Genomic DNA, 26,660 nt, shown 5'->3' on the forward strand with positions numbered 1-26,660 from the left:
TGCTCAAGATACAAAAATGATAAATTTTTGTACATAACATAAGTTGGGCTTTAGTTTTGGCCCATTATCACATTGATGTCAAATTTGTCATTTTTGTATCTCGAACAATATTTCGAATTTTGATTTGAAATTTTCTGACAAGAGACATCGATGTTCCATCGATGTGCTGCATTTTTTTCAGAATTTTTTAAACATTTTAAAAAATGTTTTCCGCATCGGAGCACCGGGAGCACCCTAGGCCTGGGAGCACTAAATACTTTCCCCGTTATGATATAGGTTTTACGACATATAACTAATATTTTATTGAACAAATCCATGGTCATTTTTTTCTACCGAAATGTGTGCGGTGTTCTAGACTTATAAATAAGGGTGGAGTGAGCAGCATGGAATAGTAGTCCCTACACATTTAGATGTTCTATTTTTTTCCGAAATCAAATGTACAAGACACGTTTTAGTGTGTTTGTTCACACATTTCAATCCATAGTTAGCTCATTTTGAAATATCAAGAACATCTTATATTTGTGAACGGAGGGAGTACATTATCTATATCTATACCAATATAAAAAGACCCAAAGTGGCAGATCTAATTAATTTCAGACATCAAATCATGTCAATCCAACGACCTAGACCGCTTCAATGTCGAGCGCTCAACGCGTTTAGCGTGCAGTTAGTTTCAAGCCAAATATAATGTTTTTTTTGCGGCAATGCCAAATATAATGTTGATCACATAATAACATGCAAATAATATCCTACTTAATATTCACACACACTTAATATACTTTTAAATTAACATGTATTGCAGGTACACATTGACTAGTTAAAAACAAAAAGAAGATAAGATCCCCTTGGAAGAAGAAGTAATTCCATCTGCCAATTCCATATAGTAGTACTAGTTTCCACTTGCATGAACCACACAACAGAATCATTAGCCAAAGCGTGACGCCTCTTTGGCCCCCTCGTTCCCTTTCCCAAAGCAGGCATTTTCCAGCCAGGACTCCATCCGCACCGCACCAAGAAGCCTCCTAAAAAGCGGCCCGGTCGGTCGGAATCAACACCACGACGGAACCCAGCGACCCGGAGAAGCCGCGCGGCCTTAAACCCCGATCCAACCACCCGCCCGACCCTCTCGTCTATTCCCAGCCGTTTCCCGTTCCCAAATTCCCAACCCGATTCCATTCCGCCCCACTCCCACTCGTCGCCCTCCCGATTCGGTTTGAAAAGAGACAAAAGGGATGCTCGACCGGTCCCTCCGGCCGGCGGAGGCCGGCGCCGGCGCGGCCGGCCCCGGCGAGGTCCGCGGGAACGTGGATCGGGTCCTCTTCAAGGACCTGGTCGACATGGTGCCGCTCGTCGAGTCCCTCATGGTGAGCGCGCGCGTGGGCGAGCCGAGGCGCAGATCTCGCCGGGGCTGGAGGGATTTCATGATCCCTCTCGCGGAGCTTGTAGATTCGGGTCGTTCTAACCATCGGGCTTGCTTTGCCTCTGGATGCAGGATCGGAGGACGAACCCGTCGTACTCGCGGCGCGCCTCGCTGGTGTACACGCCGGCGCCGGCCAAGAAGGTGACACGCTTCTTTCTTCGTCTTTTGGCGCTTTGCTCCTTGGATGTGGGGATTTTTTGCATTAACAAAAAAGCTATAGTGACAGTTGCTGATGTTTCGGTTTCCCTGTGTACTTTTCTGAATTGCGACCCCGGGAGTGGTTCAGATGTCGTGCTTCGGTAGATAGGCTGTGCAAGAAAGTTCAGATTAGGGAATTTCATTGTCATTTGCATGGTTTACAGGGGTAGATCTCGCAAGTCTGTCGGTTTCTGTTAAGCTTTTGTAGCCTTGTTGAGATGGCATGGCGTTGATAAATCTGTTTTGTTACTGTCATGAGCTTTTGTAACGGTGAAGGGATGCGTGATTTTTTCTTATAGGGTGGTGATTTGAAAAGCGCAAAGACACCACAAACCTTGTCGGCAAAAAAGCGGAGGGATCCTGGAGACACAGGAAATAAAAGCACACCTGATTCAAATGGAGAGAACGGCTCCGTTGCCCCGATGACTCAATCGGGAGCAGAAAATAAACCCAAAGACAAGGATGAGATTGGCTTGCTGCGTGAGCAGGTCGATGAGCTCCAAAAGCAACTTGTCGAAAAAGAGGAGGCATTGAGGTCTGCCGAGAGTACTGTGAGTGAGATGAATGCGGTGTATTCGACAGTTGATGGGTTGAAACGCCAAGTTGCTGAGAAAGAAGCTTTGATCAAATATGCTAATTCTCAGTTACAAAATGCAAAGGTGAATTGCCCGCCTGCCTGCAATTACATTGTGCTATATATATTTCTTTAGTGGAAATTGTGCTATATTCTGCTTCAGTGAGCCAGAGTTTCCTCTCTTGTTCTGAAGCTTATTTGTCGTTATCGTTTTAAATTTTGTTCTACAAATGGCACACTACTTGCTACGTTTTATATTTTTGGTGTTCAAATCACAATGATCCTAACAAACACATAAAATACATTTTTTAACCATTAGAGCAGCAGGAGAGGCTCCTATTGCTATTTAAATTAAATAAAGAATATTTACAGAGTCATGAAACAAAATCCAGAATTATACAAAGGCCATAAGAAGAAAGAAAAGTGACACTACATGACTATCATTAAAGCTAGTCAAAAATTCGGCTATATTAGGCTGCACCCTCAGTTTCAAAATATTGAGGTGAGATTGGAGTAGTCTCAGCCAGTCCACCAAGGAGGCAGGTATCCTGTCAAAGTAGCATCTGCTTCTAATCTTCCATATGTTCCAAGCAGCCAAAATGGTAATTTCTTTGAAAAGAGCATGTGGCCAATTCCTAGAAGATTCATCAAACATTTCTTGCAATTACAACATAAAATTAGGGAATGATATGCTTATGTTCACCACCATTTAGTTCACAATATGCCAAGTTGATTTTAAACTGAAGAAACTAAGGTACGAATAGCAGACAGGCCATATGCAGCAGTTTCCACTTTCCAGTTATAATCTGGATTGCAATGCATTTAATCCTCGTGCCAGGCTTTATTAGTGAATTTCGAATCTCTGCAGCCTAGTTTTTTTTTCCACTACTAGGCTATCCGGTCCAAAGTTTTAATCCTCATTTTGGCCATAGTGCAAACTGAACTGTGGCCCTGCTCTCGTGCACAGAATTGATCTGTGCATTTACGCAATTCCACTTTTTGCAATGCAGTTGAATAAAGCATGTTTATTTCATATACATTTCCCTTACCAGATGATAACAGCATAGCTCAATTTCGGTAAAGTTTAACAGAGTGGGTGTTCTGTTCCCTTCGTTTCTTATATTAAATGTTTGGTTTATAGTCAAATCAACTGCCCATACTAGGGCATTTATTTGATGTTTTTTTTCTCTGAAATTTCTTCTGTAGATTATGCTTGCAGACAAGCAAGCATCCTTAGAAAAATTGGAATGGGAGGTAAAGACCTCAAATAAGAAGGTGGAAGATCTTCAAGGGGACGTCTCCAATATGGAGTTTGAGATAAGTTCATTCGTGACATTATTCGAGAAAATCTCGGAGAATGTTTCAGATGATTGTCACGATGGTAGCATACCATCTTATGATCTAGAGGCACTTCAATCAGTGGTGAGTAATCCTTGAATCCCTACAAGTTTTACAGGTCTGATCAATGATGACGCTGTTATCTGTACTACTAATTCTCTGCAAAAGATCTAATTGCAATGTAGTATTCCAAATTGTTCCTTTTTTGTCAACTGTGTAAATTGTATGGTAATCTAGCTTATCATTTCTGGCTTGAAAATCATGTAATGTTTAAGATTCGGATTCTACAATGGAATTCGCTAACAATTTAGGCTATCAACATAATAAGGGTAACACTGCTAGGATATGTTAATAGTGCGATCTGTGCCCCGCCATGCAAGATCACTATGAAAGCTGCCAGGAAACTTCAACAAAAGTAAAACTGGGAAGATGTCATGCCTGCATATTTACCCTCTTTAAGTAACCATCAAACGTTGCTCTTTCAGAGTGAAATCGACAAGATTGAAGTGGACAAGATAGAGCAGGAAAGAGTTACATATGCTGAAGCTCTTGCTGCTGCAAGAGCAAACCCTAACGAAGAACAGTTGAGTTCAGTTGCGGAGGCGCGGTCAAGGCTGCAGGTCCTTGTTGTACAATAATGCACGAGGTGCCAGTTGTAGTGTATGTACGATGATGCACGGGGGTGCCAATTGTAGTGTATGTACGATAATTTTAAGTCACTGATGTAATTATAATTGTGGGCTTGAGCTGGTTCATGTGTGTGACCGGTGTGACTGTAACCAATCGAGCACTTGAAACTGGACAATTGTTTTAGTTTTCGGATCACATTTACCTGGTTCTGTGCTCTCCGTTGTGGATTATATTAGAAGGAAAACTTTGGCTGTTGTTTTGATGATGAGCACTGGGCAGTGCTGCTATCTAGTGTGATTTTAGTGTTTTTAGACTTGGTTGAATGTCCGGGCACAGATTGCTGCTAAGTTTTATGATATTGGAATTTTTGAACTGCTGATGCATCTTCTTTTCATTATCCTTTGAATCGTCATATTTGTGCAATCACGATTCACGGTGATGTGGAATCACATAATGTCATCTGAAGAACTGAAAGCAAGTAAGTGCATTATAGTGACAACACTAATTTCCTTTTCGGAGGAACTTGTGAACACAGCAAAACATCTTGCAATGAATCTACCAGAACAGTTGCAGCTAGATCATATCCACACTAAGTGTAAAGTACAGCCCAAAGCAGGTTTATGCCACTCCCAATGCATGCTCTTAATGATATATCCTCACAATTCCCAAACAAACGTAGTTTTTTTCTCATGAAAAGTCGCCCAGGAAGGCTAAACAAACACATCCAAAGTTTACCGAGTACAGCTGTAAAGATACCTCCTCCTGGTATCTGGATGGATTCGCCTCCGGATGCGATGATGCCCTTCCTTGTAAATGATGCAACTGTGATTGAATGGAGGAGATTATTATAAAAAAAAACGCAGCCAAAGCTTAGAGAGAATGTTATTTGACGACTCGACTCCTTAAACCCGTTCAAATGCCAATTCAACTTAATTCGCTAGTTTTGACGATTGAACAGAAAATGCTCGTTAAACCTTGCAAGTTTTGAGTTTTTTATTTCACTAGAACAGTTTTTTCATTTCTGTTGTTTTTCTTGTATAAAATATTGTATTATATTTGCCTTATTAGTGAGAAAATACCGTAGAACAATTGTTCTACCTACGGTTTGCGGTTCAAAAAGAAAGGGCTGATTTGAGGCCTCTCTACAAAAAAAATTAAGAGCACGCAAAGTGCGTACTGTATTAACTTTTTTTTAGAGAGAAGAAGGCCTTTTCCCAAGCTAAGCCTGCCTACCAACCAGGGTGGGCTGAATATCACGGGCACAAACGGCCCTTGGGACTCAGGGGCCCGCTCAATTCTGGCGCGCAAATTCCCGCCAAGCCAGACATCGCACTGGTCTACCCTAAGGCACCGTCCCAACAGGCAATTTCCAGCCACACGACCCGACCCCTCGGAGCGCCCTGACCGTCAGATCACATCAGTCCCCTCTCTTCTCTCCCCGTCCGAAACTACCCACGCACGCCTTCCCTGATTCGTTCGCCCGCTCCTCCGTCCCCCTCCCGTCCTCGCGCGGCCCGTCCCGCCCCTCCTTCCCCTAACCGCGCCGCCGTCTGCCGGGGCAGAGCATTATCAATTAGCCCGCTGCCTCGCGGGGGTGAGCAACCGCCGGCTCGATTAGCAGCTGCCGTGCCCCTCGCCGCCGCCGCCTCCCCCCTCTGACCGCCGGAGCCATGGGTACACCATCCCGCGAAGCTCCGCTCACAGCCGCCAACAATATCCAGGCATGTTTCTGCTCAGATGTTGCAGCCTGCGTGTGATCTGCATTTACCCCCCTCTCATGTCAGTCTTCTTGCAGCCGTTCTTTGTACTTCATAAGGCGTCCGCTGGTGCATCCGCATCCATTTCCTCCCCGGCAACTTCCCGGGCTCGGCGGCGAATCGAGGTCTCCCAGCCGTCATCTCCCAACCCCAAATCTGCAAAGAGACCGCGGGATGACGACGATGAGGCGGACATGGAGATGTACGAGCAGCTCCGCCTGGAGGCCTTCCACTGCACCTGGTCTAAGATCCAATCCACCATCAATGTCTGCCTCTCTCCGATCGACCAGCCTCGTTCCTCATCATGCGCATACTTTAATGCGTGCTATGTCTCATCTTGGTATCGTTTTGGTTCCAGGAGGTCCTCAGAGGCATCAACCTCAAGCTGTTCGACCAGGTGCTGCGGTGGGTCCAGGAATCCTTCTCCGCGATCCGCTCTATCATGAGACCCCGCCCTGCCGAAATCCAGCAACCGTACCCTCTCTTAACTGATGTGATCTGCAGAAAGATACCAACGGCATTTGTTCTCACTAGTAAGCAGAACACTGCCATCAAGTGTTTGACTGATTGGTTTCTACTGACGAGGAATCGACTGATTTGATTGGATTGGGTTTCTCACTTTTGCAGAGAACGCAGAATTTGTTGATGATGTCACGACATTTCGGGATCTCATGGATCATCTGGAGTCTAATGGATGTCACTTGGCCAAGCTCTCGGCAACGGAATTATCATCAAAGAATGGAGTCGGTGGCTGTTTAAGGAGCTTGTTGAGGCAGCTGCTTTCAGATGTTCCAGATGTGAGTGACATGAATGTGGCTCAAATCTTTTTAAATCTGCATTGTTGATTCAGACTTGAGTGTATTGGCTCTCTAACTTCATCTGTTGCTGCTTTTCTCCAACAGGTAGCGGATGTATCTGCACTCGCATCTTGGTACTGCAAAGGCGACAATTACGATCAACCTATCATTATCATAATTGATGATTTAGAGCAATGCTCCGGTGATGTCTTGGGAGAGCTTCTGATGACGCTGAGGTAAACTCTATGTTTAGTCGCTTCAGGCACTTTGCTCTTATCTTTTAGGCACTTCTACGCCAACCCAGGTAAAAGTAGGTGCAATCTTTGAAGAAACTCTGATCTCGGTACCCATGAGATATGCAAAAATCCTGACTACATAAATACTAGTTTCAACTCTTAGCCCACTGTTTAATCCTTACAGCTTAACACTAATTAGTTTCAATGTCAATGATAGCAAGAAGCATATCGATTTATTTGTTCAATAGCTTCTGCTCCTTTTCTTGTAGTTGCATGCTCCATGCCACTTGTTTAGCTCCTCTCTAGAAGAAATGTATTTACTACTCCCTCTGTCCCATAATGTAAGACGTTTTTTGACATTAGAGTGTAGTGTCAAAAAACGTCTTACATTATGGGACGGAGGGAGTAGTAATGAAACATATTCTTGTAGTTGCATGAGCATGCCACTTGTTTAGCTCCTCTCTAGAAGAAATGTATTTACCAGTAATGAAACATAATACATAGTTTTTCTTCTTTCTGTGATTAATTTCAATTAAGAAGCTTGCATTTGTGGATTTGGTTCGACATAGAATTTTTGAAAGCCTAATACTTTTCTCTTTATTGTAGTGAGTGGGTAATTAAGATACCAATCTTCTTTGTAATGGGGATAGCAACTACCCTTGACGCACCACGGAAACTGCTCTCATCGGAAGCTCTTCAAAGATTAGATCCCTGTAAACTCACGTTGGGGTCTCCCTCTGATAGAATGAATGCCCTTGTGGAGGCCATCCTTGTTAAACCATGTGCCGGTTTCTGCATCAGTCACGAAGTTGCAGTCTTCCTCAGAAATTACTTTTTCAGACACGATGGGACAATAACATCATTCATTAGTGCTCTCAAGGTTAGTTTTTCATATTAAGCACTTAAGCTATATTCATGTTAGAAATTCTATCGAATATATTTTCTCCATCTGTTATGGAAAAACTAATCAAAATTGACATAGCTTGCATGCAGTAAGCACTTCTCCGTCGAACCTTTGAGTTTCTTGTGCATGGGAATGCTTGAAGAGGATTCTGAGGTTGCTGCTATTTCCTATTTCCATCATAGTACCATGTTTGCTATTTTTTTGTTACTACTACCAGCTAGAACCTACACTTCAGTTTCCCTTATATTTTAGTATATATATCTCTGTTTGAGTTGCTTCTGATTTACTGCCCTACAGAACTTTTGGCGTGATAAATTTGGTGCACTGCCTGTAGCAATTCAGAAACAAGCTTTTGGTTTACCCTCATGCACTAGGTATAAGATCATCTATAAGATCTGGTTACAATAATTTCTCCCATTCTATAGGTTTGAAACTGTGTATTGCAGGGAAAATAACTCAATCAAGCCTGGCAACAATTTGGTAGAAGGGTTGTCTGAGCTGATGAAGCTGCAAAAGGATTGGAGTTCTGTTCTCTCGGTAAACACTTAACAGCCCTTTGAGAAAACGACAGCTCTCCATCATTATACATAAATGAGCGTTGTGGTAAACACTTAAGATATTGCATGCTCACATGTCTACCTTCATGTGAAGGATACTTAAATAAAAGCTAATGAAAAGTGTAACTGTGTAATTTACTCATTGGTATATATATGGTATAAAACACATCCATACAATTTTGAAATTACAGAAGCTTCTTTAGTTGATTAATTGTGAATATGGTAGGTCCATAATACTGAATATTTGTCTCCCACATTATGACCATCCAGTGCTTGTATGAAGCTGGAAGACATGGCAAAGTGCAACTTCTAGATATTTTCTGCGAGGCAATCAATCCGGATCTGCATACTCAGAATGATTCAAATAATGAACTGCTGTCTAAACCGACAAGTGGGAATCTATCAAGTGGAAAATCAGGTGCTGGTAGAAGATGTATAGCTCAGGCATTGGATACAGTAAGGTAAGATGATCGAATTTGCTTTCAGATTTCTTGATGCACAAAGTCTCTGATTTATTACTGTTATAGATAGTTGTGCATATCTAATCTTGTACTCTCTCCATTCCTAAGCCTTTTTAGGGATTCCAATATGGACTACATATGGAGCAAAATGAGTGAATCTACAGTCTAAAATATGTCTATATATCTGTATGTAGTCTGTATTAAAATATCTAAAAAGGCTTATATTTAGAAACGGAGGGAGTATATCACATGTAGATCCTAACCGATTGTAATTTCTATCATTGCATTGTTGAGCTAATATAAAACCTGCGGCCCTGCGGTATTTGATCGTGCACAGTATTTCCCCAATCACTCTCCTCGTACTTCTTTATATCTTTAATTTATAATTTAAGAGAGCTCCAGACTCTTTAATGGAGTCACTAGGCCATGATTATTGTATTGGAAGTAATATGGCCAACTGACAATTACCATGAAAGACAAGTTTTTTTTTTTGCAGCGGTTACATACTAGGGCTGATTTTTTCATTTGTCTGAAGGCAATACCCTTTTTTGAAACTTTTATTTAATTTGGTCTTTTAGATTCTGATGAATCCGTTATGTTGGATCAGATACATGCCTATGGAAACATTATTTCGTGTTCTTGAAGTTTGGAGCATCCATTTAGAAGGAATGAATGAGGTATTCTCACTGCTGATTTTGTAATGATGAACACTTTGGTGAAAGAAGTACAAGTCATGTAACGAGAAATTTATTATTTCTCATCAAGTCATTTTGGTCAAGTTTATTCACTTGCTAAATGGTGGATCCAGTTTCTCATCACCAGTTTTCGTACTAGGTTGTTTGTATGGAATCTGGATAGATACTCTGAAAATGGGACATATTATTTTGGTTCTCTGTTTGAAGTTTTTTGTGTTAAAGTAGCTTCTGAATACTTGTGGTTGCTGAACTTATCTTTTTACAAAATGGACTGGAAATTCGGCAATTTCACTTTACATTGGAGAAGCTAATTATGGGCTTGTAGCAGAAAACCCAAAGACAATAATCGCAATATTTGTATTGGCTGCACTGAGGCGCTAGTTATGAATATGCTCATTCTTTTCTAGATTAATGCCAAGGTCAAAGAGCTTCAGTCAACCACAACCAGTGAAGATTGTGTGACAATCACAAAGGATAAGTGGCCTAGGTTTGTACCACCTTTTATCATCTCTCATGTGCAATTCTATTGATAAAACAAATATTAAGAATGCCAAAATAACCATGCAGTTATTTTTATTTATAATTAATGGATATGTAAGACTTGTGATACTGAATCATGATCATGATTGTAATGTCGAATAGTAATTAGCAGGGGTGTTTCATTCAACGCACCTGCTACCAGTCAGACTAATATAGTATTTACTTTACATACAATGCAATAGTGACAACTGGCAAGACGTGACTGAATATCTTATCCATGAAACTCCAATACAATATTATAAATTTTGCTTAGCTGAAACTGGCTGACCATCACTTCATGCTGTATCAGGAGATCAACAAATAGTACTGCAATTGGAACAGTGCCATTAAACGATAAAGCTACCATGCTATTGGATGATATTACGAGGTAAAGTTATGGTAGGATATATTAGCTCAGCACCAGTTTGATCTTGCATGTTGTGGTTGGTAAATTAGCTTAATATCAGATAAATTTTGTTATCCAGTGTGTTTGTTCTCTAACATTTCGTCTCAGTTTGAAACACAGTAATATATTTGTTTCCATCCTCATTAAGAGAAGCGTCTAGCTAGACACCCAAATATACGAAGCTGGGCCAAATGTGATCAGCAGTTTATCATAATCCACCACAATACCAGATGAAGCCTAGATGTACAATGATATACCATAAGACCCTCTAGGAATAGGTATGATATACAATGAGATTTAGTAATTAACATCTTGACATGACTGATTGTCAAGTTTATGCTGTGAACTGAGAAGTCACTTATCCTATTAACTCTGTTCAGTTTATAATATTATTAAGTCATTTGAAGTTTCAGCATCTAATGTCTAGATATTCAACAGAAATTTTTTGGTGCCTGTCGAGTGTTTACCTTTCCACGAAATCATTTGCTTCAAGAATGTTGGTGTTCTCCAATCTGTAAGTTTTTCCTTCATATAAAAAATTGTTGTTACTGTGTACTCCATCTGTTCCAAATTAGTTCTTAAGTCAAACTTCTTTTAAGTTTAACCAAGACCATAGAAAAAAAATGAAAAATACATCAACAACTGCAACACCAAATTAGTTTCACTAGATTCATCATAAAAAATATTTTCATATTATATATATGTGATGTTGTCGATATTAACACATTTTTCAAGACTTGGTCAAATATAGAGAAGTTTGACTTAGGACAAAGCTAGAACTTCAATTAATTTAGAATGGTAAGAGTAATCCATATACTAATAACAATTCTGATTTCCATTTCATCTCATCTCATATCTAGGCACTAATTGGAAACCCAAGAAGAATGGTTCAGCTTGATCTCCTGAAGTCACAGAGCCGTCTTAATTGCTCTTGCTGCAGCAGAAATGGAATTGCTGTGTCAGCATCCTTGCATGACACATCAGTTATGTAAGTCCATGCATTAAGATATGAATATTCTGACTGATATTTAAGTAGCTGTTACGCTTGGAATCTGAATGGCACCACCATAATATGCCATATTAGTAATGTAAGTCCATGGAGTAAATTTATACATGATTGACAGGCTAGGCCTAGGCTCAAACATTCGCCATATCGTGGGCAAGCAAAGCCTTGGCCAACATTTTATAGCTGATGCGAAACCATTTTATGTTGCAGGTGCAACCTAGCCCAAGAATATGGTGACGTAATTAACCTCCATGACTGGTACCTGTCTTTTGATGGAATTATCAATTCAAAAGGGAAAAGCAAATTGGTTGGTTCTCCCTCAAAAAAGAAATCAAAAGCCACGCCTCAACAGAGTGGAGCCATGATCCAGTATCCTTGACCATAGTTTTTTTTGCTTCATTGACCACAGTTTGACAAACTGAATTCATGGTTTTCATTTTCAAATACCAGTCCATAATTTTCTACTGATATTTCAGTCCAGGTAATCCTTGACACGTAATTTTCCAGAGCACGGTTCTGCAGGGCTGTCACTGAGCTCCAAATTACTGGACTTCTTCGGATGCCAAGCAAGAGAAGGCCAGATCTGGTGCAGAGAATTGCATTCGGTCCTTGAGACCTTCATTTTTCGTGAAGAATTTATGCTAGAAACGAGCAGTGCACTGAAAGGCTAAGAAAATGTTTCTCCTGTAGTCTGTTGCATGTGGAGCTCTGTTTGGTTGTATGCTGTAGAGATGCATTAAGCCAATGGAGCCTTTGAGCGCTTCTGCAGGTACCAGTTTATTTGAGTATTTGCATCATTTGATTATGAAACTGTAGAGATGCATTAAGGCCAGATCTGGTGCAGAGAATTGCATTCGGTCCTTGAGACCTTCATTTTTCACGAAGAATTTATGCTAGAAACGAGCAGTGCACTGAAAGGCTAAGAAAATGTTTCTCCTAGTCTGTTGCATGTGGAGCTCTGTTTGGTTGTATGCTGTAGAGATGCATTAAGCCAATGGAGCCTTTGAGCGCTTCTGCAGGTACCAGTTTATTGGAGTATTTGCATCATTTGATTATGAAACTGGAGAACTCTGAGTTGCCACACAACAGTTTATCTCCTAGTAGTATAATTTTGATATGGCCGATGTTGATTTTAATTATGCTGGCAACCAAAATAAAGTTCCTCACATCCATGCTAGTAATTTCCAGAAAATCATGTCTTGGAGCTCCTCACATCTCTTGTGTGGCTAGTGACCGACTATTTCGGCGCCCTTTTGCTGAAAATTCAGCAAACTCATGCGTTTGGGACAGTGTCATTGACCTGGGCCTTGATAGGAGTTTTCATACTCTTGGGCAGATGCGAGCCGAGCGCATCTTGCCTAGACCCCCCCTATGACGCCTACCTTCACGTCGGCCCCTTCGTGTTTGGTTGGCATGTCGAGAAGCAGCAGATCACCAGCTTCTTGCTGCAACGTCCTTACATGCCTGGCCCTTGCACATGTATGCGATGATGAGAAGTTGTGTTCTTTTTTTATTGCAGAAAAACTTTCGATCTATTCATCTTCAATCATGACAGAAATAATAAAAGTTACATCAAGCTCCGTAAATCACCTAGCTATCATCGCTTCTCCCTTGCTAAAGCTAGACAAAACTTGTTCTAGTAGATAACTTGGAAGTTGTCGTGCTAAGACCCCATAGGGCCAGCGCAACAGAATGATGAAGAGTATCGTAGATCAGAATGATCCAACCTAAAGACACGAACGTAGATGAATGACGACCAGTTCCAAGAAAACCCACCAAAGATAAATCCGGCGGAGACACACCTCCACATGTCCACCGACACTGCTAGACGCGCCACTGGAACCAGGGCTAGGTGGGGAGAACCTTATTCTAGCATGAATGGAGATGATCTCTTCAAAACAATAGATCAAGAACGGTTGTAAGAGAGGACACTGGTAGTTGTCGAATTTGTTTCTGATGTAGATGATAATGATTGGGCAACATTTTATTCATCTATTATGAGCATGGTCAGAGGAAACAAGATGATAATCCTAGGTCGGAATGAAAACTTAAAGAAATTTGGAACCACCAAACCTATTTCTTTTAATTGTCTCCCATTCGAGGAGTACAAGTACCTGTTCAAGGCACTGGCGTTCGGAAGCGCAAACCCGATGAACCATCCGCAATTACTAACCATAGTGGAAGAGTTGGCCACTGTGTTGGGAGGATCACTCATCTCAGCAAACTTGATTGCATATGCAGTGAGAAAGAATCCAAATCCCCATTTCTGGCTTTACAAATTGGACAGGGTCAGAGCCACGGTCAAGCTGAACATGTCCATATCTGGTGTCAATCCAAATGAGCTTTTCAATCGAGGACGTCCAGTGTGCCCCCACAATGGTCACTACCGAATGGCTTATGACGTGCTAATATTGTTGTATTATATATATATATATATATATATATATATATATATATATATATATATATATATATCATGACAATAATTATACCAAATTGATTGTATCCCTCCCTCCAGATTTTGTTATGTTAAAATGAATTAAGGGGAACACTTATAATCACCTGACGGATTACTCATGCCTTGTCGACCGCCTCAATCGGATGAACGTGTCTCACGGGTCCTCATCCACCGCATCCCTTCTTCCTCAACCTTGTCCTCCTGCTAGTACCATGGATGATATCAGGCGGGAGAGCTCGAGTGGAGACCCACAACGCCTCATCCCTTGACGCATCCTCTTCCCCAGCGCCCCTCTTCTCTGCCCACATAGATCTCATCCCATGGACCAACTCGGAGATGGAGTTTCATTTGGAGACCCTCGGCTCCATGGATGGATGTCACGTGCATAAGCATGGCTCATTGCCAGACAAGAGCTTTGCTGCAGAGACAAGCGGCCCTGCAACAAGTCCGATGTCGTGAGGCCATGTCCATATGTTATCGAAACATGGTTCATATTAAGCGCAAAACAGACCTTGTTGCAAAGGCTACACGACGGGAGATTGTTGTCTCGCGCACCATCGAATGATTGGCAATGACGCCAACTCAATCGATTCATCACTGCCGAGTCCCCATAAATTAAGGTGCCATTAAAAAGAAGACACATGACAGACATGGAGTTTTTGTCCAGACCTCCACGAATGTCATTTCGTTACACAAATATGCAGGCAGCTAAAACATTCATTAATGTTTACAAAAAAATAATTTTACCATTTTTTTGGATTTTACTATTTATGAGAGAGCATGTGAGCTCGGGATCAAATGATCACTTTCGACACAAAACCCCACTTGATTCACGCTGAGTAGCTCCTCGCGTATAAGGCTGGTCATAGTGGGGAGTAACTTATACTAGTGTCATGCACATAACACTAGTCTAAATTACTATCTTTATAGTGTAAAATAACTAAGTAGTAGTGTCATAGATAGTTTCATTTATTAGCTCAGACTCATTTTGCCTCGGGAAGCGCTATGTTACAGTAACATATTATGTTACCACAAGCACCTCTTTTTCTTTATTAAATACTTGCCACATAAGCAAAATTGTCTTGAGATATGTTAAGTTACTACTTAAGTTACCCCATCATGGCTAGCCTAAGAAAAAGAAGAAGAAGGCGCGCCTTGGACAAAACCTCAGAAGGCCCAAAAGAAACCCTAGCCCATCTAAACTTTCCCTTGCCCGACTGCGCCGCCGGCACGAGGCCACGACCGCCGCGCCCTGTCCCAGCGCTGCTCACTCCGACCTCCACCAGATCAACGCGCCGCCGCTCCGGCCGCCTGCCATAGCGCGTCTTTGACTCACCGCTCAAGTGCTGCTTGCGGGTGCGGGATGCAAGCCCCCGGCGGGGACGGGGGTGGGGATGTACACGGGGGAGGTGTCACGGGCAGGCACTACCCGGCTGGGTTTTCCTCATTGCCATCGTTAGGTGCTCCACTGGAGAAGAAGCCTCCTGAGCCTGAGGCAAGCCACGACACCGATGAGCAGAATCAGAAGAAACCTGAGGCAAATCACATCTATGGCTCTTCTGATAGTGCAGGGATTGAGCAGATTGAACATCTCATCTCCACGAGACAGGTCAAAAGAAGAAGAGTGAAAATAACCTGGGCCTGCATAAGGTTCTCAAATATAGTCAGTCCGAAAGAGACGCACATATTTATATATGATCTGAGAAATGCATGCGTGGACCTCGGAATGGATTTTACGACGGTGCAGACGATATCCGCCCATGCAGATTGTGCTCTTAGAATGGGCATTGCGGGAGATGCACGAATTCAACGACAAATGTCTTGATGGAAAACAGCTGGGACTTCTAATAGTGATCATGCCAGATGCCAGAGATTTTGATAAGTGGAAGAGGTGTGTAAAGAACTCGGATTTACGTACCATTGTTGCCTGCCTCAGGATGTTGTGATGCTAAAACAGGAGTATCTAAACAGCGCTGCGCATGAGATAAATGCCAAGGTGAAGAAAAGTGAAGATGGTGACTCCAAAGAATTTTGTGATTTGGATGGGGACACTGGAGATTATTGTGTCTCCAGTTCTGATGAGGAGATATCATCAGGTAGTCTGTTTTGTTCGTCTGAGGACATGATTGACTTTGAACTGTTTGATGAGCGGGGTGAACATGATTATGTGGCTGGATTTTCCTCATTGCCATCGTTAGGCACTCCTCTGGAGAAGAAGCTTCCTGAGCCCGAGGCAAGCCACGACACTCATGAAGAGAAGAAGAAGAAACCTGAGGCAAGTCATATCGGTGGCTCTTCTGATAGCGCAGGGATTGAGCAGATTGAGCATTTTATCTCCATGAGACAGGTCAAAAGAGGAAGAGTGAAAAGAAGCTGGGCCTGCATAAGGTTCTCAAATATAACCAGTCCCGAAGAGACGGCCATATTTATAAATGATCTGAGAAATACATGTGTGGACATTGGGATGGATTTTACGACGGTGGAGACGATATCCGCCCACGCAGATTGTGCTCTTCCGACCGATATAGAATGGGCATTGCGGGAGATGCACGAATTCAACGACGAATGTCTCAATGGAAAACAGCTGGGACTTCTAATTGTGATCATGCCAGATGCCAGAGATTTTGATGACAAAGTGGAAGAGGTGTGTAAAGAACTAGGATTTACGTACCATTGTTGTTTGCCTCAGGATGTTATGATGCCAAGACAGGAGTATCTAAACAGCGCTGCGCATGAGATAAATGCCAAGGTGAATAAATTTCGTGATTTGGATGAGGACACGGGAGAATATGTTTCCAGTTATGACGAGGAGATGCACGGTTTTGGGAACCGATTGCTGCCCAAATTCCTTGTCAACGTGTTTGGTTCGGGGGAATTAGAGATAGGGAATGGGAGTTGAGGGGTAAGGAGATTAAAAGTCCACTGTTTGATTAGAGGTAATGGGAGTTTAAGTGGGAAGGAGTCTGGGAGTTTAGGAAGCCAATTCTCACCAATTTATTCCCAGGGGGTACCCTATTAATTCGTGAGCAGAGTTCTATCCCACGCCAATTCCCATCATATGTCAAACAAGGGAATGGGAGTAAAAATCTACTTCCCATGCCTAATCCCTTCATAAACACCCTTGTGCAAACTCCCATTCCCCTGCCCGAGTGTTTACCAAACAAGCTGTGTGTACTTTTGGTTCGTATGAGGACATGCACGGCTTTAGACGGTTTGATGGGTGGGATGAACATAACATTTGCGACCAAGAGACGAGCGAATCTAAAACATTCGAACTGCCTGATGGTTCTCACAAGAACTTGAGAGAATAGGATGGATCTAAAGCTGCAATCAGCACAGAACACTGCCCCCAAACCGACCAAGAAATCGAGGGTTGTAGCATGCTTGCTGGAAGCAGTGGTGGCCAGCCTCCATTTGAAGCCTTCCTCTGCCCTGTTAAATGTGAGCGCCTTCTTAAGGATGGATGGGGGTCACAAATTGCATACAAGAAACCCAATAACATCCCTTGGGATGAGTACTCCAAGTTATTCGTGATGGCTACTACAAACTCAGCAACAGCCAGCCTGAGGAGGAAAATAATCTGGCCTCTCCTGCCGGTTCTTTTGTTGAGCATAAGGCCGACGTCATTTCTGAAGTATCTGCTCCCCATGTCGCTAACGAGTGCTCAGATTACAAGCCTCTTGAAGAGAATGAGAAGCCACCACTTGGGACTCGTTGAGGTGCATGGAACGAGGAGACATGATATACTGGGCATGTGTAAGTTTTTCATGCATCTTCTGATCGGTTTCTCATTCTGATCGGTTTGATCGGCCTCAATGCTTAAATTTGCTTGGCATTGTTTCAGTAATTAATAATATGGCAGTGTGCATCTTCTGATGCAGAGGCCAGGGGTATATCCTCCTTTTCGAAACAAAAAAGTTTTTCATGCATGAATGGTATGCAGTTACTCAGATTTTTTTGCATAAGCTCCAAGCCAGGTTGATGGCCACTGGAACGCATTTTAGTTCGCGGCCAATAAAGATAGACCAAGTGGAACCTGTTGTTCCTGCTGTGTGTTGAAGAAGGTTTTCCTATGCTGACCTGCCCCGTTTCCGGGAGATGGGATCCCGACCTTCAGTGAAGTTTATTTGAAGCATATGTATTAGGCTGTGTATTGACCCCCAGTACGTTAGTTGCTTTGAGGCTTGGTGCTTCCTGTCACATATCTCATGGCCTGTCAAACGTATCAAGAAACATTGGTCGGTGTTCAAAGTAGAATATAGCTGAGACGAACGGCGACTGTCCGTCTAACTAAGAAAAAAAAGATACAAAGCGGTGTATTTACAGACTATACAGTGGTTTTGCGTTCAACCTTACTCGTAGGGGTGTATTCACAACATTGCATTGGGCACATCTCCGTTTCTCGTCAGGCACCGACGCTCCTCTCCCTGAGGTAGCCGTGGCTGCTCCATGGCAAGTTCAAACCACATCTGCTATCCTAGGTGTATATCGCGGCTGCTTCTCTTAATTTATGCAAATATGTAGAAACTGTTAGAGAGAAAGGGGGCTGTATGTGTCATGTTCCTTGCAACCCTCCTGCAATTTGTGCTATTGATTGGTGAAAACTGAAAAGGGATCCTTTCAAATGTCAGCTCCCCAATCTCAAACAAGAAAAATGTCAGCTCTCAAATATGGCATTTGGAGATACTAGAATAGGTTCTTTTCAACCACAAATCTGTTCGTTTTGTGATCAGGTTGAGACAGCTCAACACTGTTTTTTTACTTGTCCTGTTGCTCGGGTGGTATGGAGAACCGTGGGTTCTGTTTTCGGAACCGATTGCTTCCCAAATTCCTTGTGTACTTTTGGTGCTATGTTTTTTTCCTGAGTGGGGAGAAGTTCTGTACTATGGGTTCGGCTGCAGTATGTCGGGCCATATGGACGTCACACAACAAAGCAACCTTTGAGAAAAAAGATCATCAAGTCCCCTTTTGATGTTGTGTTTGCCGCTTGTTCGCTTTTGTTTTATCGGGCACGTTTGCAGAAGCCGGAGCAAGCTGAAGAGCAAAAGCTGGAGCAGAGATTCTCAAGAACAATGTTGTCAACCTTCTGCGTCTCTGCCAAGGACCGATTCAGGGGTCGAGGGTTGGCTGAGGCTAGATGAAGCTGGAGAAGTGGATGTCTTTTGGTCATGTTTGCCGCTGAAGCGGTCTGTGCTAGTCTTGGTGTATTTTGTGGTTAGTCTTTGTAGTTTGCTTCGTAGTTTGGATGGAACTCTGCATAGTGATGGGTGTTACCAGGTTAGTGGTACATGCTATGTGGCGTGTTACTCCATTCATTACTCTCTTGATCTTTACAGCTCATTTATTTTTCTGTTTGTTCTTCAGAACATGCTAATTTTGTATATGAGTCGAAATACATGATGGTACGCGTTCGAGATTGTATATGTTTATAGCTACTCTTCTGTATTCAGATGATGATTTCTCTTACCTAAACATCCTACATGACCGAAAATATTTATTCTTCACCTTGTAGGCAGTTTTACACTTTTTTCTTATCTTACAAACTTCTCCACTTTGATGTTATTTAGAGGAAGCTCAGTATCTTGAAAATCCAATAGATGTATCTTATTTATTATGCGTTTATAGGCCAAAGTTCAGTTTTTGTGCTTTTGTCAAAGTATCACATATAGTTTATTTGGTACAATATAACCTTGATGGCGGCAGGGTCACTTGTGGACCTCTTATGGCAACGTTCCAATCGGCTTACTCCTGGATTATTTGCCATCTACTAATGCTGGATATGTTGTCCAAGTAGGTTGACGGTGCATTAACTGTGGAATCTATCCACCTTTTTGAGCACTTCATTTCTTCACTTTCCCACTGCTGGGCGCATGTAGTAAGTGTTATGGTTGTTCAGAAATTTTTATTATCTTCTTTGTGTACTCTACCAAAATGTTGTTTGTTCTTTTGGTCAAATATACCGTAAATCCAGTTTCTGACTTAAAGTTCATCAAACTTAATTTGTTGCAGCAAAAGCAGGCATTCTACGCCTCAGCAGAAGAGTTTCAGGATCTGATCAAGGAGGTGCTCTCCTGGGACATCAGATCATTGTCTCAGCGACTCCGCCCTCACTAGGTGACCATTGAAAGCGAGGGGGATGGTTATGGTAGAAAAGCTGATAAGGATTCGAGAAACAGAGAAGATTGCCAAGCCGCTGACTCCTGCTTGATCGTAGCATACCTGTTATCTTCAATGCTGATCAAGCTAGAAGGTTTCAACTGTCAAGGTTAAAGTTTCTGTAAGAAGGTATGCATCTACTAGGTTACTACTTCAGCTAGGATGCATGCTATCATTTATCATCTCACTGTAATAACCTGTTCTGTCTGGATAAGCTATTGACTTGTCAATCTCATAGAGGATGAGTGGCATTCAATCAATATCTCATGACACCACATCACTTATAAAAACATACGCCGGTTACATACATTAATTGTTAAAATTGCATCATAAAGAAGCAGTTTAGAGATGCACAATGAACCCAATTAGATGAGCTTGCCTTTGGGGGTATAACCAAGCTATACTTGAGAAATACAGGAGATTGGCAGCCAGTCAAATAAAATGAGTTTTTGCAGTTCTAATTGTTTACAAGTTTAAACCCTGGCGCAAATGACTATTTATATTACACATGTAGCTCAATAATGATAATTTCCAGGGTTGAACATATTAGCTGAGGTGAGTTCGCTGAGATAACAGGGGAGCTAAAAATGTACTGAACTTCAGATGAGTTCCACTTGCAGGCTAGTTTATTTTTACACCTGAAAACGGCATTGACCCATTGTTGGGCATAACAATGCTTGTCTGTCAGTTCTCAGATACTACTTCTAAACTGGTTTGTTCTTCTAGCCCACTTTCCTCCTGGCCTGCTTGTTGTGTATTTTTTTCTTTTCGAGAAACCTCTTGCGGGGGCAGGGGGTTCCTGTATTTCATTAAGAAGAAGAGAGTTGGTCCAGTTTATAAGGAAAACCGGACCCCCAAAAACCTAACATTCTCGGTTGATCCAATAAACTAGAGCTTGGGGGTAGGGACTCACTATTTTCCTCATTGGGCCTCACTATTTTCCTCATTCATTCCACTTTCCTCTGGTCGATTCTCATTGTCTAACAGTCTTTGTTAACTCGTGCTTCTTTTTGTAGAAATAAATTATCAATGCTAGCAAAAGAGGAGTTGAAGCAACTCCAGTAAGGATAAATAATCCCCTGAAGTTGGCAAATGTGAGTCTGCTTGAACCAGTTACTGGGCCCAAGTTCTGGGAACTGTTTCGATCTCCAATCCATGTCTTCTCGATTTGAATCATAGTACTGAATTGAATGCCACAAAGAATACGAGTGAGAAAAAGAAAGGTGAACCGTCTTTAATTAGCAGTGCTACAAAGAATACGAGGATGATCATCATTTACAAGTCCTATTAGCTAAGTACACGTGTTATCCGGTGGACACCAAATTCAGTTTTAAACGTTGATGAAGGGCGCGCCGGTGATGATCTCCGTGGCCGCCAGAGCAACGAGGCCGAGCATGGCGAAGCGGCCGTTCCAGAGCTCCGCGTTGGCGTTCATGATGGCGCCGGCCCTGCCCTCGGCGCTCTCGCCCTGGAGCAGCGGCACCAGTGACGCCACGGACAGCACTGCCACGGTGTAGGCGAACCACGCCTGCCCGGTGCCGCTGCCGAGCTGGGAGAGGAGCCCGTCGCCGCGGCCCGCCTCCACCGCAAGCGCCGTCACGAAGCCCACCATGGCGAGGCGCCCGTTGATGCGCTCCGGTGCGGGGCCGCTGAAGGCCAGCGCGTCCCAGATCGAGGTGCTCGCCTGTGCCAGGAGCAAATATCAGAAACCTGCCGCCGGGCTGAGTCTAGCAACGGCGCCGTGCTGCTTATACAGTACATGTCATGCTTTGGGAGTACGTACCTTGGGTTTGTTCGGCGGTGGTGCGCTCGGGCCCTCGCTCTGTGCCCTGACGACGAGGGCGCGGCGGCCCGGCGCTGGCAGAGACCTGGCGCCGAGGCGGCCGGCCGGGCCGCGCGGCACGACGGCCGCGCCGGCGAAGGAGCTCATGGCCATCACAGTCGCCATGGATCAGCCGCGGACGGAAGGTGCACGAAAGGAGAAAAAAGCTACAGAAGCTACAACAGGCAAAGATGATTGCTAGTGCAGTGCTGCTTGTTGTTGTTGTTGTGTCGCCGAGTGTTTGCTGATGTATTGTTCAGGGAGAGCGGGCACGATTTATAGGCCGTGCTCCGCGAGAGCCAGCCAACCCGTGACGAGCCGGGCGCGGTGGCCGCGGCGGTGCCCACGTCGCGAGCTGCTCCCGGCCGTGAATTACCCTCTACGGGGAGCGAGGCAGCGAGTACGCGGACGTGGAGGTGGAGGCCACCGTGCGGAGCGCTCCATGAAAGGCCAAACAGACAGAGAAGTTACCAAAAAGAAAAAAACCTCTATTGAACGAGCATGTGATTCACGTCAAGCTAACCAAAAGCACTAGAGAGACGCGTATCTGTGACTGTATACACGTACGCGAAGCCTTGCAGGCATGAAGGCAGCATGTAAACTTTTTTTTTTGCGGGTATGTAAACTTTATTCTTGCTGGTAAAATGGTAACTGTTTTTTCTTTTCTTTTTATGAAGTTTTCTTTAACAAGACCATTAGAGTTTTTTTTGGCCGGACAAATCGTTAGGCGTTGTGCCAAAAACGATATCACAGTATTGATCACCTTTTCTGGTCTCAAGGTGTTGAAGACGATGCACAGTCTGTAGTCTCGCAATGCGCCACTCCACCTGTGCCTATCCTTTAGCATGATCAAACACCTCAGTTGCCACTGCCACTATGCATCTTTTGGATCCTCCTTGGAGAACCACCGTCGCTTTTACATTCTAGACTAGACACCCGTCCAATCATCAATGTAGCAACATATCAACTGAATGACGTCGGATAGGTCCCACGGGAACTCCCTCATAGAAGCACACTTTGTTGCTTGTCTTTCAAATGTCCCATATCAACTGAAGTCAAATGTCTTTCAAGAATGCATAGAATGAATCTGACCCATTCCAATCTCGGCCCCATGTTGCTCCCACGAGTGACCCGGGCGTCAACCCTAGTGCCAATGCCCCTCCCTTCCCTCTCCTTCCTTCTTCCTATCGCCGCCGGCGAGCGCTCGCCGACGGGCGAAGCCCGTGTGACTGCGGCTGCGGCGGGGCGTCTTCATCCCCCGCTTGTCTTTCTGGGCCATGGGGCCTCAAGCGCATGGGGGTGTGGTCCTGATCTGGCGGCCGACGACGGCATGACGGCTAGGTGAAGGTGTGTGGACGCAATGTAGTGGCGTCACATAGGTGTGGGTGGAGCAGCTCGCACGGGGGCGCTCGGCTGGTGGGGGATCTGGCTAAGGCCGTTGCTCCTGGCCTTGGCGGCGTGTGCTATTCCCCTCCAGGGCAGCGTGCGGCGGCAGGTGGTGTTAGGTAGGGCTTGCTTGTGCGGCTCGGAGTGTATCCGGCATGGTGTTGGGGCATCAGTTCTTTGCTGCACGGACGGGGCTCCTCTGGTGATGGACAACGTCCATCGGTGAGTGATTCAGAAGACCGACTTTTCCGAGCTAGTTTGTGCCTCCACGTTGTGCTCTTCTAACCCATGGTTCGGTCATGGTGTCGGTTTGAGTTGAGCTCCCTTGCATGGTTGTGCCATCTCGAAGTTCCGTGGCCTATTTATTACAGAGGCCCGTCTCTCATGGCACATGGTTGTCTCGTGAGGCAACTCCAACGTGGATCGCCAAATCACTTCTACATGTCCTGATCGAACGGTCCTGACCTTTTCTTTCATCCACCCACGGTCACCAAAATTTTCCTAACGGCTCTGGACGTTGAAAATTCCACTAACCGGAACTAAACCTGGGGAGGTATAGGGGTGTTCGGACGTTCGCCACGTCGGACTTCAACACCCTTGGCCCACCAAAATACCCCGTCTGGAGCCATTCCCACCACTCCGTCACCCTCCCCCGGTGTGCTCTGTATCCGCACCCTCGAAGGTTGAGACTGCTACTGTACCACCCTATATGCTGCCCCACCCACCGCCTGGCTCTCCCGGACTAAGCCGCCGTTTAACCCGGATCGGTCCTCAGCCCAGGTATCCTCCGCTCCCGTCAATGCTGTCCATGACGGACACTCCATCCGGCAACTGTTCGGCCAAATGACATTGCCAAAATTTTAAGTTCTCGTTGTTTACTTTGAAGCAAACATGATGGCAACGTTCTCGATGAAGAATGATGAATTGTTGTGTGAGGCGTGGTTGACCATGAGTGTGTAGTTTCAAGCTATGTAGCAAAATGCAGCAGCACTTCGTCAACATGTGCAAGTTTGGTTTCATGAGCACAAGCACTACGTGCCCTACAAGATGAAAGTGATCCATGGTCGTGGTGCAAAGTCGCTACTCTATCGGTGACACGCCATTCAAAAGACCATCAACAAGTATTGCGGTGTGTATGCGCAACTGCAAATAAGGTGGCCTAGGGGCACGCTACTTGAAGAGCTCGTAAGTTTTGCTTCTTGTTGCTCTATGTGTTGGCCATTTCATTGTTTTGCTCAATGTTGCAACTTGCTGATCACGTCATTGTCTAGCCTCAACGCCCGTGCACGATTTACCACATAACAAAAGGGCAAGCCCTTCACACAGAGCCAAATAAGCATAGCAACAGCGTGTCTGCATCAAGAACATGTGCCCATGAAGAAGTTCAACTTCGAGAAGAGAAAGCTTGAGATGAAGACCACTCTTGAATAGCACAATGTGGTCTTTGGTTCGACAACCGGTTCTTTTGTTTTTGGGGTCGACGAATTTTTATCAAAAAAGGCTTTCGCCCTGCTTTATATATAAAGCAAACCACCCGAGCCAAGCATCCAACAAAGGTTCACACCATACACAGACAAAAAGTCCACACACACAGAGTATCAAATGGGGTTAAACCTGAGGGCACAACTCAACAAGCCCTGAAAACACACACACACACATAAAAAAACACACACGACACAACTTGCCAGAATCCATGGAGCGGGTCACGGGTCGATGAATTTTAGAAAGTTGTTGAACATCCCGGTAGTTTTAGATTTAAATGTATGGATAAATTGCTATTGATCTAGATGCATTTGTCGAAATGACCGGAGAATGACATTTGGTTTACTTTTATTCAGTTTTTCCGAGAAAAGAGACATACAATGACTCCGGTAGGATGGCCGGCTCCTCTATCCATATCCTCGACACGATTCAAATGTGCCGGCGAACATTTGATTTGTTCGTTTTGGTGAACAGTTTGGCTGAACTCGAACTATTCACAAAAACTGAACCGGCCATCTAACACACAACGTTTCAAAATTCGGCGCGCAACAGCTGGGCAGCCAACGTCTGAGGATGCCAATCTGGACCACGAACCCTCCGGGAGTTCTTCCCGTCCTCTCTCTCACAAGCAGAAATGGCACCCTATGAATTCCTCTCACCTCGTGCGCCCTTCCAGTTCACCCCAATGAAGCCAGAAACACACCTACACAGCCATCCTTCCCGACCCCCACCAATCCTCGCCGTTGGTGCGCCCGTCAACACTTCAAAAACCATACAAAATGGCGCGCGCCGCGGTCGCAATCTTCTTCTTTGTCCTCGCCGTCGCAGCCTCCAGCACGACGCAGGCCCCTGCAGAGTCGCCGAAGGCGCCCGCAGCCTCCGCTCCTGCCAATGCGCCCGAGGTCGCGAAGAAGGCCGCGTCTGCCACGGCGTCGAGGAAGTCCGGCCCTGCTGCCGCGCCAGCCAGCAAGAGCTCGCAGGCCACCTTCTCTTCACCGGATGCTAGGGCGTCGGCTTCTACCGGCGAGGCGTCTAGCCCACCAGCACCCATGGCCGTGGTGTTTTCTATCGCCGACGGGCCTGGTGCCGCGCCAACCAGCAAGAGCTCGCAGGCCGCCTTCTCTTCATCGGGTGCCAGGGCGTCGGCTTCTACCGGCGAGGTGTCTAGCCCACCGGCGCCCATGGCCGTGGTGTTTTCTATCGCCGACGGGCCTGGTGCCGCGCCAGCCAGCAAGAGCTCGCAGGCCGCCTTCTCTTCACCGGGTGCTAGGACGTCGGCTTCTACCGGCGAGGCGTCTAGCCCACCGGCGCCCATGGCCGTGGTGTTTCCTATCGCCGACGGGCCTGGTGCCGCGCCAGCCAGCAAGAGCTCGCAGGCTGTCTTCTCTTCACCAGGTGCTAGGGCGTCGGCTTCTACCGGCGAGGTGTCTAGCCCACCGGCGCCCATGGCCGCGGTGTCTCCTATCGCCGACGAGCGTGCTGAGGGGTCGGATCCGGCTGACGCTGAGAACTCTGGTGCTGGTGCTCTGGTGGACAACGCCGCCATCGCTATTGCCGGTTTTTTTAGGAAAGAAGGATTATCCCCGTCCTCTACATCTGACTAATGCATGCATCTTCTTTATTAAACAAAAGTATATAAAAGATCTGAGTTTCAGGACAAGTTCGCGCAGAGCTGACAGAGAAATCAAAAAGTGTAAGAAAAGGGGATTGAGAGGGGAATTGCTTCAGTATTCGAATTGCAATAGCTAGTTTACAGGTTTCCAACGGCTCCTGTACGGATAGACGGCCAGGGCGACCAGGGCGGTGATCTCACGCCCTCCTCCGCCTCGTGCGCCCATTCCGCGGGTGCCCTCACCGA

General features: G+C 44.7%; 4 protein-coding genes across 4 annotated transcripts; 3 read left to right on the forward strand and 1 right to left on the reverse strand.

The window, feature by feature from the left end:
* The first annotated feature begins 1,111 nt into the window (after window positions 1-1,111).
* MPB2C (movement protein binding protein 2C) lies at window positions 1,112-4,422 on the forward strand. The gene is made up of 5 exons (XM_048684845.2): window positions 1,112-1,364; window positions 1,493-1,561; window positions 1,918-2,277; window positions 3,399-3,614; window positions 4,016-4,422. Exons 1-5 carry the CDS (start codon window positions 1,233-1,235, stop codon window positions 4,166-4,168), a joined length of 930 nt encoding a protein of 309 aa, XP_048540802.1. The 5' UTR covers window positions 1,112-1,232; the 3' UTR covers window positions 4,169-4,422.
* Window positions 4,423-5,561: 1,139 nt separating this feature from the next.
* ORC3 (origin recognition complex subunit 3) lies at window positions 5,562-12,536 on the forward strand. The gene is made up of 17 exons (XM_048684793.2): window positions 5,562-5,881; window positions 5,956-6,183; window positions 6,276-6,450; window positions 6,545-6,714; window positions 6,820-6,950; window positions 7,557-7,830; window positions 7,933-8,007; window positions 8,152-8,228; window positions 8,301-8,391; window positions 8,682-8,872; window positions 9,480-9,549; window positions 9,975-10,054; window positions 10,397-10,474; window positions 10,931-11,006; window positions 11,353-11,480; window positions 11,709-11,867; window positions 12,006-12,536. Exons 1-17 carry the CDS (start codon window positions 5,831-5,833, stop codon window positions 12,109-12,111), a joined length of 2,160 nt encoding a protein of 719 aa, XP_048540750.1. The 5' UTR covers window positions 5,562-5,830; the 3' UTR covers window positions 12,112-12,536.
* An 8,785-nt stretch (window positions 12,537-21,321) lies between these two features.
* On the reverse strand, window positions 21,322-22,193 carry LOC125524753 (low molecular mass early light-inducible protein HV90, chloroplastic-like). The gene is made up of 2 exons (XM_048689783.2): window positions 21,896-22,193; window positions 21,322-21,796 (listed from the first exon to the last, which is right to left on the reverse strand). The coding sequence occupies exons 1-2, from the start codon at window positions 22,058-22,060 to the stop codon at window positions 21,443-21,445; spliced, it is 519 nt and encodes a 172-aa protein (XP_048545740.1). The 5' UTR covers window positions 22,061-22,193; the 3' UTR covers window positions 21,322-21,442.
* Window positions 22,194-25,471: 3,278 nt separating this feature from the next.
* Window positions 25,472-26,462, forward strand: LOC147958971 (uncharacterized). The gene has a single exon (XM_087537283.1). The coding sequence runs from the start codon at window positions 25,582-25,584 to the stop codon at window positions 26,404-26,406; it is 825 nt and encodes a 274-aa protein (XP_087393409.1). The 5' UTR covers window positions 25,472-25,581; the 3' UTR covers window positions 26,407-26,462.
* The last annotated feature ends 198 nt before the right edge of the window (window positions 26,463-26,660 follow it).

The sequence above is a fragment of the Triticum urartu genome, chromosome 7A (genome assembly GCF_056163025.1).
Source record: "Triticum urartu cultivar PI428250 chromosome 7A, HENAU_Tu73, whole genome shotgun sequence".
Taxonomy (NCBI): Eukaryota; Viridiplantae; Streptophyta; class Magnoliopsida; order Poales; family Poaceae; genus Triticum; species Triticum urartu.

Excerpts from the sequence above, each read along its gene's own strand:
- LOC147958971 (XM_087537283.1), top strand. The coding sequence starts at position 25,582 with ATGGCGCGCGCCGCGGTCGCAATCTTCTTCTTTGTCCTCGCCGTCGCA.
- ORC3 (XM_048684793.2), top strand. The coding sequence starts at position 5,831 with ATGGGTACACCATCCCGCGAAGCTCCGCTCACAGCCGCCAACAATATC. Across the intron at positions 6,451-6,544 it reads AACGGCATTTGTTCTCACTA|AGAACGCAGAATTTGTTGAT; the intron begins GTAAGCAGAACA and ends TCACTTTTGCAG. Across the intron at positions 11,007-11,352 it reads ATGTTGGTGTTCTCCAATCT|GCACTAATTGGAAACCCAAG; the intron begins GTAAGTTTTTCC and ends TCTCATATCTAG.
- LOC125524753 (XM_048689783.2), bottom strand. The coding sequence starts at position 22,060 with ATGGCGACTGTGATGGCCATGAGCTCCTTCGCCGGCGCGGCCGTCGTG. Across the intron at positions 21,797-21,895 it reads CACCGCCGAACAAACCCAAG|GCGAGCACCTCGATCTGGGA; the intron begins GTACGTACTCCC and ends CTCCTGGCACAG.
- MPB2C (XM_048684845.2), top strand. The coding sequence starts at position 1,233 with ATGCTCGACCGGTCCCTCCGGCCGGCGGAGGCCGGCGCCGGCGCGGCC. Across the intron at positions 1,365-1,492 it reads CGCTCGTCGAGTCCCTCATG|GATCGGAGGACGAACCCGTC; the intron begins GTGAGCGCGCGC and ends CTCTGGATGCAG. Across the intron at positions 3,615-4,015 it reads TAGAGGCACTTCAATCAGTG|AGTGAAATCGACAAGATTGA; the intron begins GTGAGTAATCCT and ends TTGCTCTTTCAG.